The 13,089-nt window shown below is 35.0% G+C and overlaps 2 protein-coding genes across 2 annotated transcripts; one reads left to right on the forward strand and one right to left on the reverse strand.

Annotated features, from left to right (window-relative positions):
• The first annotated feature begins 2,044 nt into the window (after positions 1-2,044).
• Positions 2,045-9,555, forward strand: LOC123682507 (tyrosine--tRNA ligase, mitochondrial). Its single transcript, XM_045621150.1, has 8 exons — positions 2,045-2,206; positions 2,265-2,412; positions 2,727-2,905; positions 3,095-3,311; positions 6,952-7,030; positions 7,163-7,444; positions 7,498-7,680; positions 9,370-9,555. Exons 1-8 carry the CDS (start codon positions 2,079-2,081, stop codon positions 9,528-9,530), a joined length of 1,377 nt encoding a protein of 458 aa, XP_045477106.1. The 5' UTR covers positions 2,045-2,078; the 3' UTR covers positions 9,531-9,555.
• A 439-nt stretch (positions 9,556-9,994) lies between these two features.
• Positions 9,995-11,748, reverse strand: LOC123682141. Its single transcript, XM_045620574.1, has one exon. The coding sequence runs from the start codon at positions 11,222-11,224 to the stop codon at positions 10,451-10,453; it is 774 nt and encodes a 257-aa protein (XP_045476530.1). The 5' UTR covers positions 11,225-11,748; the 3' UTR covers positions 9,995-10,450.
• Positions 11,749-13,089: the final 1,341 nt, after the last annotated feature.

A 13,089-nucleotide genomic window follows, 5' to 3' on the forward strand; every position in this document is an offset into this window, starting at 1 on the left:
AAAATATTCGCAATTCGAGTAAATTCCACACCACCAGATAAAAAATATTCACAATTTACTTAAATTGTGAATTGCTGGTGGCAGGGCCGGCGCGAGCAATTTTGGCGCCTGAAGCAAATGATTTTTTGGACCCCTGCTAAAAAAGTATTGATAACATGGCCTCCTTCATTTCCGTAGTTTTTTATTATTTCTTTGAAGTCACAATAATTGCACCTTCCTGGATTTAATTCTAACAAAATCATCTAAATATCTTCAAAATCAATTTTGCTACTAATTACGTGTTCAATAAAGATTATTGCCAGCCCAGAAAGTCTTCCCTGGTGCATCACAGATGATTTTATATAAATTTTAATTTTGAAACAGAATGTTCTCCGCCACTAGCTACTGCATTGTAATTACTATTAGTATCCGAAGAACAATAAGTATGTTAGGATAATTTTCAGATAAATTACCCGCCTCCAAATAATTCAGCAACTGGATAGGTGGTAATTTTGGATTCCAGCGTGCGGCCAAAATGAGCAATTCCGTGCTGAGATTTCTGGGCTCAATATCATTTTCAAATCACTCGAAGAGTTCATTGCAATTTTGCATTATAAACTGTGAAGATTTTGTATAATGCCTTCATGTCGTATACCTATATGAAGTAGAAGTCAAATGAAGAGCTATGCATGTTCTTTCAATTGGAGGAAGCGTTCATTCAAAGAATTAACGCAAATGTTCAATAAATAATTGAAAAAATCAACCTGATTTTTTTAAAGAATGAGTTATCGGTGTATCCCTTTCTTCATATTGTAAAAACCTTGTTTTTTAAGAATGCGTACTTCACGCTCAAATTGTAATTCAGGTGTTATTTCCAAATTTTCTGCCATTTCTATAGCAGGGCAAAGCATTTGCTCAAAACCATTAGTTCTCAAGTTTGCCAAATATTCTGACACATTTCTCAGCTCGCTAACACACATCAATCATCATACCGGGACTTTGCAACTGCTCAGAAATGTTATTGATGTGAACTAAAACCTTACACCAAGTTACTACAAATTAATTTGAAGCATGAAATTTCCAAAGATTAAAAAAAATCCATGCAAACCATCTACTTATGTATGATGCAAACGGGTTGTTTCGGGTTCTAAATATGCCTAAATTTTTCTGAAATATTTGAATGAATTGAAGTGGTCCTTATTTTGATATTGAGATAACATTAAATATTGAAGACCGTCACTAATTTATTTGAATTTATCTGCGATATAAGCATAAAAATATTATACAGGGTGGCCATTTGAAAACGAAACAGACGAGATTACAGACGAAATAAAGTTTTTCGATAGAAATGCTTGGACAGGTCGATTTCTGTTTCGAGGGGGACAACTTAAGATGTAGGTTACGGACGCATAGCGCTTCAACCCTTGCTACTACAACCCTCACCCCCAAATTTTGAATAGGGAAGATGGGGTGAGTGATACCTCATTTGAAAGGTATTTTTATACTGATTTCAGCACAGTAATTGTTTTTTCATTTTATGCATTAGTTCTAGAAATATTCTTAACTAAGTATTTGAAAATGAAGTGGTGTTTTCATGGCACTTGTAGTGTTTTGTGAAAAATCGACATTTTGAGCTTCAAAACAACCATGACTGTGGCTTCCTTCCTAACTAACTAACGCATGAATATTTCGAGAACCAATGCATAAAATGAAAAAACAATTACTGTGCTGAAATCAGTATCAAAATACCTTTAAATTGAGGTATCACTCACCCCATCTTCCCTATTCAAAAATTGGGGGTGGGGGTTGTAGCAGCAAGGGTTGAAGCGCTATGCGTCCGTAACCTACATCCACAGAATACTAATAATACCTACATCTTAAGTTGTCCCCCTCGAAACAGAAATCGAACTGTCCGAGCATTTCTATCGAAAAAATTTAATTTCGTCTGTAATCTCGTCTGTTTCGTTTTCAAATGGCCATCCTGTATAATTAATTAAAATTGATTATATTATATTTCTATGGGAATTTAATATTTCTAATTGTCATGTATTCAATTATTCTATGAACTAACCTAAAATTCTATGGGTTAACCTTAGAAAATGTTAACAAGAAATTTTTTAAAATGCAAAGTTGTATTATTCTCACAATGTCGAAAAAAAAGTTCCAGAAATATTTTAAAACTAAGAGAAAGAGGAATGTTTCACGATTTATTTCCAGATAACGCAGCGTAAGAACAACATTTTTTCTTATGAATACCCGGTGATATTACTTTACTATTATTGCAGGAATTCTATTGTTGATCTGTGTAATGCTTCACCCCAATGCGTTTATGGGGGATTTGATCCAACAGCAGATAGCTTACATGTTGGAAATCTACTTATAATCAATAATTTGATACATTGGCAAAGGGGTGGCCATCGAGTAATAGCCTTGGTATGCGTTGAAATATATTCAAAATTTAGCGAATACGTGAATGAGAAAAAAAAGATTGATTTTATGCTATATGCATTGCAATTAATTTTCATAATTGTACAATCTTTCTTAGACAAGGAAAGATTATCTGTAATATATGTTGAGTATTGAAGAACTATTATAGTTAATCAACTGGAGGATAGTTCATTAATTCTCAATTCATATAAAATTATGGGGTAACTTTCTATGAAGGATACCACTTAGAACTCTGTGTGAAATCTTTATTTTCATCATTCAGAGTGTTGCATAAAGATGAATTATTTACTTTTATGTAGGTAGGTGGTGCAACAGCAAAAATTGGGGATCCAAGTGGACGAACAACGGACAGAGATCCTTTGGCAACCAAATTTGTAGATGATAATGTAAAGGGTATTTATAGAAATATAAAAACAATATTTGACAATCATGAAAAACTTTTTTGGAACGAAAATGAGGACAAGCTAGTTCCAGTGAAGTAAGTTATTATACATACTGACAATTAATTATGCTCCAAGAAAGATAAACACATAGTTTTGTTTATTATTAATAATATAAATTTTCAATAATTACATTGTATATTTCATATAGTGACTATTCTGAAGAAAGTTACAAAATTATTCTGTACTATGTTTTCATTTGAATTGAAATATTACTTGCTTTTCAGAATCTTAAATAATGAAGATTGGTATAGTAAAACGTCAGTCGTTGACTTGATAGGGGGTGCAGGAAGGCATTTAAGAATGGGAAACATGCTTTCTCGAACAAGTGTTCAGACAAGACTGAATTCACCTGTGGGAATGAGCTTTACTGAATTCAGTTACCAACTGTTTCAAGCATATGATTGGTTACATTTATTAGAGAATTTCAACTGTAATTTTCAGGTTAGTTTTATTCTTTCTAAAATGAATGTATTCAATGTACCTTTTAAATTACACTGCGCAAAAAAATTAATGCACATTATGGAAATCTCAAATTTATTCTACAACTGAAGGTGTTCTCAATGATAATTATTTTTATCAGAATTATGCATGCATATGTTATCCACTTTCAACGTTTTTCTTCAATACAGATGTTTTTTCCCAGCAGGAATAAAAAAAGATGAGATTATCAGATTTTGAATGTATTGGCTCCATTATGAAATCAGTTGTTCTCGATCAATTCTAGTGATCAATAGTTTTTCTTTCGTTTGTTTTTCTACACTCGATCGCTATGCAACGCAAAACACACAATTTGACCCAAGAGGAATGTGCCCAAGCGGTAGTTTTGCGAGACGAAGGGTGGACATACACAAGAATAGCATGAAAGGTTTGGAGTTTCCCATACAAGTGTGTCCAGAATGTTGCAGCGATTCAGGGAGACAGGTATGAATGTCCGAAGACCAGGACAGGGTAGACCACTGTAACAACTGCCATTCAAGAACGTTACTTGAGAGTTTCTTCGTTGAGACAACGGTTTGCAACCGCTCGCCTCCTTCAAAATCAGCTTGAGCAAACTCATGGGGTGCAAATTAGCACTCAGACAATAAGAAATCGCCTCAGAGCATATGATTTAAGGCCTCGTGTCGCGGCAATAGGCCCAGCTCTTACCCCAACCCATCGAAGGGCGCGTTTGGATTTTGCGAGAGAGTATAACCATTGGGTTAGTCCAGGATTTTAGGCTGGACATAGAAAGTAAACTCTGCCTAGATCAGGTAGAGAGCGATCCTGAAAAAGGTTGGGAATACTTGAAGAGCATAATGGTTGAGACAGCAAAAAAACATACACCACCAAACAACACAAAGCGCAAACCATGGATTACTGATCACTCATGGGATTTAATTCAACGCAGGAAAGATGTGAAGCGCAAGGCTGATGCAGACCATGCCTATAGGAAGCTGTCGAGGGAAGTCCAAAGACAATGTCGCAAGGACAAAGAGGAGTACATAGCTGGTATATGTGAGGAAATAGAGAGGCATGGGATCAGAAATGAGCCTAGGGAATTATTCAACAAAATAAAACTGCTGACAAGAGAATTCAGACCGCAGAACTGGTCCATTCTGGATGCTGGGGGAAATCTGAAGACTGATATGGATGAAATATTGGAAACATGGAGGATTTACTGTGCAGATCTGTACAAGAGCAGGCAGGACCCACCAGAAATTTCATGGCCATGTAGCTATCCCAGAGAGCCAGCGATACTACTATCTGAAGTACAAGAAGCCATTCGATCATTGAAGAAGAATAAATCCCCAGGAATCGATACCGTACCAGGCGAACTCTTTCAAATGTTGGGCGAAAAGGGTGTACGAATATTCCACTCAATCTGTACGGCTATATGGAGCACGGGAAAATGGCCAACCGACTGGTGTACGTCAATATACGTTCCATTACACAAAAAAGGATCAACTACAAAGTGCGAGAACTACCGAACACTGTCACTTGTATCTCACGCCAGCAAAGTCCTTTTGAAAATCTTGAAAACAAGACTGAAAGCATATTTGGACTGCCAAATACCCCAAGAGCAGGCAGGTTTTGTAAAAGGAAAAGGTACTAGGGAACAAATACTGAATATCAGACAGCTGATCGAAAAATCTAGAGAATACCAAGTACCCATGATAATATGTTTCGTCGATTATCAAAAGGCGTTCGACTGTGTGAACTGGGCCAAACTTTGGACAATCCTGGTACATATGGGAGCCCCTGTTCATCTGGTATCCCTCATTAAAAATCTCTATGAATCAAATGAGGCAACTGTTCGTTTGAGCCAGAAGTTCTCGAAACGGTTTAGAACGGAACGGGGAGTCAGACAGGGTTGTGTTTTATCGCCAGACCTTTTCAATATATATGGTGAATTTGTGATGAGAAGGTCCTTGGATGAATGGTCTGGAGGCATAACGATTGCCGGGAAAAAAATCACCAACTTAAGATTTGCTGACGATACCACCCTCATAGCGGCGACGGAAGAAGAGATGGTGGAACTTCTCAGACGGGTGGAATGTGAGAGCAACAATGTCGGTTTGAAAATAAATAAAATAAAGACTAAAATAATGATAGTCGATAGATTCGGCACGTTACGGTTGACGGGCCTTCTGAGCCAATATGACCTGGTAGACAGTTTCAATTACTTGGGTTCTTCCATAACTAGTGATGGAAACTGCGAAGCGGAAGTACGAAGGCGCATAATCATGGCAAAGAGCGCCATGACCCGGTTAACTAAAGTATGGAGAGACCGCTCGATTTCTAAGAGTGTAAAGGTGAGACTTGTTAGAGCTCTTGTCTTCTCTGTCTTCCTGTATGGTGCTGAAACCTGGACTCTGCGGTCGTCTGAACGTCAGAAAATTGACGCGTTTGAATTGTGGTGTTGGAGGCGAATGCTGCGAATACCTTGGACAGCTCATCGCACTAACGTTTCTGTTTTAAGTGAGTTGAAGATAAGAACCAGACTATCGTCCATCTGCTTGCAGCGCGTTCTTCAGTTTTTCGGTCATATAGCCCGCCGAGATGGAGACAACCTGGAGAAACTAATTGTGTCGGGAAATGTTCCGGGTAAGAGAGCGAGAGGTAGATCACCGACTAGATGGACCGACCAAGTTCAACAAAGTACGACCCGCCCATTCTTTCAGGCTCTTCGAGATGCAGAGGATAGAGCGAGGTGGAAACAACTGACCGAGCGTATAGGAGGGAATCACGATCATCAGCAATGATGGAACGACTAGAGAGAGAGATAACCATTGGGAAGAGGCTGATTGGGAAAGAGTTCTCTTCACAGATGAGTCTAGATTCTGCCTCTACCATTGTGATCGACGTTCCCTTGTATATAGACGTATGCATGAAAGATATGCTCAGTAAAATTTCCTGAATACTACTGGTTTCGGAGGAGGATCGATTATGGTATGGGGTGGAATATCTTTGACTGCTCGCACAGACCTAGTGGTCGTTGATAATGGAGCTATGAATGCTGATAGGTATATAAGGAACATTCTTGAAGAGCAGGTAGTGCCATTTGCCCCATACATTGGTGAAAATTTCATTTTTATGGACGATGCAGGTCCCCATCGTGCGCGCATCGTTCACGAGTACCTTGAAGAGGTTGAAGTCTCTCAGATGGAATGGCCAGCAAGAAGTCCAGATCTCAATCCGATTGAGCAGGTTTGGGACAACCTCAATAAAAGGCTGAGAAGTTCAGAAAATCATCCAGCTACTCTTAATGACTTAGGAATCCAACTCAGAGAAATCTGGGAAGGATTAGATCAGAATATTTTAAGATCACTCATTACCAAGTATTAAATCACTTATCAGCATTTCAGTATTTTGAAAATTGTTTATTTCTCTTCTTTCACATAAGATTCGGTGAAATCCTGAATTTCTCTTCCATTTAATGTGTCTTGTTTCGTTCAAAACCTTCCCGAGAGAACATAAAAAATAAGTTATAAAGTCAATGTAGAGTTAACTTTCATTAAAATTGAGATTTTCAGAATGTGCGTTAATTTTTTTGCGCAGTGTATATTGAATTGATGTAATGATTTTAAATATCTTTCTAAAGGTTGGAGGTAGTGATCAAATGGGAAATATTAAGTCAGGCCATGAACTGATCAGTAAAGTATCTCGCAAACCTGTATATGGTAAGATTTCAAAGATTTATTTTTTGGCACTAACCTCTAGATACAATTCATTTTTGAAAATGCTCGAGTCCTTCAAAACGATCTATTTGTACATAATTCAACATCTAATAGAATGAAAAATATTGGTTGTAGGTTTCACTTTACCAATAATAACTTCTGAAATGGGTGATAAATTTGGAAAATCTGCCGGAAATGCTGTGTGGTTGTCTCCTGAGAAAACGTCACCATTTACATTTTATCAATTTTGGATGAGACAGACTGATGCAGAAGTAGAGAAAATGCTTAAACTATTCACTTTTCTAACACTTGGCGAAATTAAGGACCTTATGAGACAACATATGGAAAAACCTGAAATGAGAATACCTCAGAAGACTTTAGCAAAGCAGGTTACACTTTTGGTCCATGGAAAAGAAGGTACAGAACTTTTTATGAAATTTCATTAACATTATGTTAAAATAAATTTTTAGGATTAAATTCAGCGAAAACAACAACAAAAGCACTTTATGAAGGTAGTGTTGCTGCATTGGGATCCCTTAAAGTAGAGCAAATTGCAGAAATATTCCAGGGCTCTGCAATAGTTCACATATTACCAGAACCAGGACAAACTATTTTGGATATAGCAATGAAAGCTCAATGTTTTCCAAGAATCGGTAATTGCAATTATTTTCTTTAAATGTTTTATCTTGAAAGAATGAAATACAAAAAATTCATTTCGGAAGGGCTCACAGTTTGTATAAATTTTTGTTGGAATCTGTTCTTTTACAATCGTCACTAACTCAGATGGTAAACTTCATTGTATAACTAGTAAAAGTAATTAATCATATACAGGATATTATGAAATTTGATATAATTCTTTGAAGGGAACATACTAGAGGTCATTTGCAACAAATTTAGTCCAGTCAACTAGGGCTCAAAAGTGGATGGTTACTGAGCTAAGGCAGTTTTTTGATTTTTTTAAAAATCTCTGATTTGTTTAGGAAAATAATTAATTATGTGAAATCTATGGATTGTGAAAATTCAATTAATGCTTTCTTGAAAACTAAAAAATGATGATTTTTTTGAAAATGAGAATGGTTGCCCAAAACTTATACCTTCTTAGAAATAATTGTCAAGTGGCCAGAACTTTTTTGAAAATTTTCTTTGAATCATTTGTGAGTTACTCGAAAAACCTCCATGGAACTTAAATTGCAAATTACTTACATCAATTTCATGTTTCATTGGCTTTCCTAAAAGGTATAAAAAATCAATGAAAGGAGTAAAGAGTGTGATTCAAAGTTATGTACTCAAAAATGTACTAAACGACTTTTAAACAAATAATGAATTGGCATATTGAAATGAAACTCCACACAAGTTCATATGAAGAGTGTACCAACATAACAAAGAAAAAATTAAGGCTAGTAGCAATGTCCTCTCTTATCCAACTGGAATACTTATTAAACAACCCATGTACTTTTTCAGAAAGCTAATGAAACAAAAAATAGATGTACCTAATTTGAACGCCAAGTTCCCTGGAGCTTTTTCAAGTAATACACACCTGATTCAAAGAAATTTTCCAAAAAAAAATTAAGGTCATTTAACAACTTCTTTTTCAGAGATTGTATCAGTTTTGGGAGACCGTACTTTTTTCTTAAGTGAACCCTCATTTTTCAGCTTTCAAAAAAGCATCACTTGAATTTTCATGGTATAATAGTTTTTCTCTAATTCTGTGGTTATTCCGTTCATTCTTCCACATCTTGTAGAACAAAATCGTGCGAGAATATATCAGAAACGCACAGTTTTCATGGTTATATTTTATTATTCCATGTTGGCACTCCGAACTTTCCGCTACGGCTTTATCTGTCAAGTCATCAAATTGCCTCAAAGAAATCAGTTCTGCCAACCAACATTTTTCAATACAAAAATCACTAAATTATATTTATGGAAATATTTCATTAATTTCAATGAAAATGCAATGAATTAGAGAAAATAATGTATAATACTCGTACAGAAGGCTCATTCTACCACTCGTTCATTCCAAAACTCGCCACTTCGTGGCTCGTTTTTGAATTTTGAACTCGTGGAAGAATATCAATGCCTTCTGCACTTGTATTATAAATAACTATTACTCAATTAATTCTTCTCCAAAACAAAAAATTGAAAAAAAACCGTTATAGCTCTGATATCATCCACTTTTGACCCTTAGTTGATTGGATTCAATTTGTCGCAAATAACATTTAATATGAAGCCTTCAAATAATAACACCAAACACCCTTCATAGGTAGATTAACTCTCCATTAATTTTGAATTATCTTCTTACAAAGTCTATCAGATGCCATAATACATGTTTTAATGTTTTTCAGAGGACGCAGTTAGGATAATATCAGCTGGAGGTTTTTCGATTAATCATCAAAAATCAAAAAATCCGAATGAAGTTCTAAACAATGACATACATAGGTTACCCAATAATACCTCTTTGTTGAGGGTAGGAAAGAAGAATTATTATATTGTAAAATGGGTTTGAAATCATATAAAATAAGATATTCAAACTTGTGTTTTCTTTCTTATGAATTCAAATGGAATTTTTCACTAGATGAAGAAATTCAATAATATTTTCTCTAATTCTGTGGCAAATCCATTCATTCTGACATACCTTGTAAAAAAAGACCGTGCGGAAAATCTCAGTTTCCACAGATTTCACGGTTAAATTTCATTATTATATGTTGGTACTCCAAACCCTCCTGTCACGAATTTATCTTTTATAAACGATTTATGAAAATATATTTATCTTAATGAAAATTCAGTGAATTTGAAGAAATAATGTATAACAGATGGCTCATTCAAATACTCGTGGAAGAATATTAATGCCTTCAGCACTTGTATTATAAATAACTGTTTCAGAGTTTCTAATGTCTTCTCAATCATTTGTTAAAGCGATACCCATATAATATATTTATTAGACATACTAAATATTAGAGCAAGTGGGAAATCAATATTTTATTGCATGATGAGATAACTTTTTTGACAGTTTAAATAGTTATTAACATATAGTTATAGTGGTTAGACCAATAACAAAGATCGTCAAAATCCATACAGGTGATATATTTAAATAGAAAAGTAAGAGAGAAAGATGAGATATTATTGTTGAAGTAACAGCATAAATAAAGACATTTCATGTTTTTGACTTGAAGTGAAAAAGGAAAATCGTTAAGATATTAAAACACAATAGAAACTGGTAAAATGTATCAGTTAATTGACTCTAGCAAGTAAGTATAAAGCTGTTAGTTTGTGATTGATTGCATTCGTTTCTATTACAATTATTTGGTTAATTTTGCTGTTTTAAAGAAATGGGCCACATCTATAATTTCTGTTTTGAGTCGATACTTCTTTAAAATCATTATATAATCTCTCTATGAATCCAATAATTGATAAATGTTATGAATTTCAGTTTGAGTTACTTTTAACTAAATTAATCATGATCCCAGCACAAACACGTAAATGATCATGGTGTATCTTAGTTAAATTTGTCATATCATTTATGATAGATCCTATATCTAAAATATATTTATAATTAGTTAAATGCAAGCAAGTTATCAAAATGACAACAGGTAAGTAAAGTCTACAACCTATCAGGAATTTCAAAACTAAAAATGATTCTTCATTCTGACTGTATATATTTTTGAGTTCATGAAACCATGTCTTCCTGCAAATATACAGTAGTTGAACTATTTCCAGGCTGAGAGGTCTTATGTTTGCTTTCAGCCTAATTTCTCTTACATGTAGTTCAATTATAGTATTAATGTCATCAACGATTGTTGACATTGGTAAAGATCCATCTAAAATCCTCAAGATATCGACTTCTGCAGCCACTACCTCTCTGAAATTATATTCAACATTTGTAAGTCTATGGAGAAACTTGACAATGTATTTGGCTTTCAGATCAATTTGTTCTCCTGTAAATTTACTGCTTATGAAGATACTTGTTGCAAGAATTAAAATTTCATCATAATTCTTGTCTTTCCGCCGTATGTATTCTTCTAATATCTCAATGGAGCTGACGAATACATGTACATCTTGTTTGAAAGTATCACAAGCTATTTTCAAAACCTTTACGACTTCTTCATCTAAAATTGGTTCTTTATATTGTTGTAAATTCTTGGTCATATCTTCTAGCCATACTTGCAGCAATTCTACGTCATTATCGGTATTGGAGGACATAATTAGAAATGAGTTTCTGAATTATTTCTACGTATTAAAAACTTTAAAAATCTAGGATCATTTGAAAATTCAAAATATCGTCTCTTCTGTCGGAGTTGAAGGAGCACAGAAAGGCATACATTTATTCTTTATTCATAAAAAAGTCTATAGTCGGAAAACATTTCAACAGAAGAATTACGTACTCTGTTCCTTATTGAGACAACAAATTCTAGTATAATTAGTAAAAGCAAATTTTCACTACTTATTATTTTTAACACTCGATCCTTGAACAGGGAGCTATACCATTTTGTCACCATATCTGCATTTTTCGAATATACATTTGATATTGGATACAAACGAATAGATTTGATGTATTGATGAAGAATTCCAAGTCAAATTCAATTATGCCCATCCTGCTGTTTACACTTTGGCGCGTAGTTCTCGAGCTAAATTTTGAAGGTGCGCCCTCTCTCTGGGGATTGCGTTGTTTCATCCCGAGATCACTGGTGGAATCTTTAGGCAACCCAGTGATCTCTGCCTAACGCACTTTCTTTCTCTATCGTGGAAGAGTGACTTTGCCTTCATGTCGGGTTTTATATACCCGCCGGAGCCGCATTAGAATATGACTCGAAGCTCATAACTCCATCTCTCGGGAATGCACAGACAGAGTCACTACACACTCCCCTGCTAGTACGGACGAAGCCCAAAAAAAGAAGGTGCGAAGGTATACTCGGGCAGACAAAGTCACTTCAACACGATAATTAGAACGAAAAACCTAGAGAGTATAAATTTCAGGGTAGGCTAGGAACTCGAATGACGGGGTTATTTATCTTCAACAGATACTGCATTCATTCTGTACATTTTTGTTTCTCTTATGAACCTATAGATAGGTCCGATTCGTTTCGGAAGTTGTAGAAGAATTAAAAAAATATATATTTTTTTAGAGTCAGAAATATGTATGAACTTTTAACATTGAATAAACCTTACTAAACAATGAAAATTGTTTCAAATTTTCACCTTTGGCTTGAACGCAAGCTTCACATCGATGAACTGAAGATTCCGTTTTCGGTGGATCAGATATTTGGGTTGTTCCCCATTTGGTTTGCTGCATCTTGAATAATATCAAGTAGGTAACAGTTGATAAGATGTGATTTCAACATGATAAACATATGTCCCCATAAATGAAAATCTACCGAATTGAGATCCAGTGAATGAGCATTAGTGCCCTTTGATCTATCCATTTATTCGAGAAATTTTCATTTAACCAAACAGCTTCTTTATCTTCCTCTGTATGGTGGTGGACCATCATGCTGACATAACATATTTCCAACAGTATGATGCTCAATATAATCAATGTATCAATGAGGTCAAAAAGGGTGTACTTAAAAAATGTTTTATATAAATTTGCTTTTAAACGATAATTTATCATCTGGCATCAAATCATTCGTTGAAAATCCCACCCCAAACGTTGACACCAAAATGCTGCTGAAAATCGACTAATGGCTTATGAATTCTGCACTACGCATATATCTATATATATGTTCATTATGATTGCTGTTGATACCGTACTTAGTGAAACAAGTCTCGTCAGATGTCAATACAAATTAAATAAATCTAGTATTCTGTTCATGTTGATGAACTAACCAGGGCCGGCGCGAGTAATTTTGGCGCCTGAAGCGAATAATTTTTCGGCGCCCCTGCAGAAAAAGAAAAAGCATAACAACATGACCTCCAATATAACCACCCCAAAAAATAGCAAATGTTCCGATGATGATACATCAGAATTTCTTCTTCCGATGTGTAAAAAAATTGAATTCTATTGAATGAATGAAAAATATTGCTTCGGAAACTAATTGAGATTACAAACATGTGTTCCGTTGAAAACA

Source organism: Harmonia axyridis, chromosome 6 (assembly GCF_914767665.1).
Source record: "Harmonia axyridis chromosome 6, icHarAxyr1.1, whole genome shotgun sequence".
Taxonomy (NCBI): domain Eukaryota; kingdom Metazoa; phylum Arthropoda; class Insecta; order Coleoptera; family Coccinellidae; genus Harmonia; species Harmonia axyridis.

What these genes read in the sequence shown, in the direction of transcription:
- LOC123682507 (XM_045621150.1), top strand. Translation starts at nt 2,079, where the DNA reads ATGTTAACAAGAAATTTTTTAAAATGCAAAGTTGTATTATTCTCACAA. An exon ending in TTTGGTCCATGGAAAAGAAG is followed by an intron (nt 7,445 to 7,497) that starts GTACAGAACTTT and finishes ATAAATTTTTAG; the next exon opens with GATTAAATTCAGCGAAAACA. An exon ending in TCAATGTTTTCCAAGAATCG is followed by an intron (nt 7,681 to 9,369) that starts GTAATTGCAATT and finishes AATGTTTTTCAG; the next exon opens with AGGACGCAGTTAGGATAATA.
- LOC123682141 (XM_045620574.1), bottom strand. Translation starts at nt 11,224, where the DNA reads ATGTCCTCCAATACCGATAATGACGTAGAATTGCTGCAAGTATGGCTA.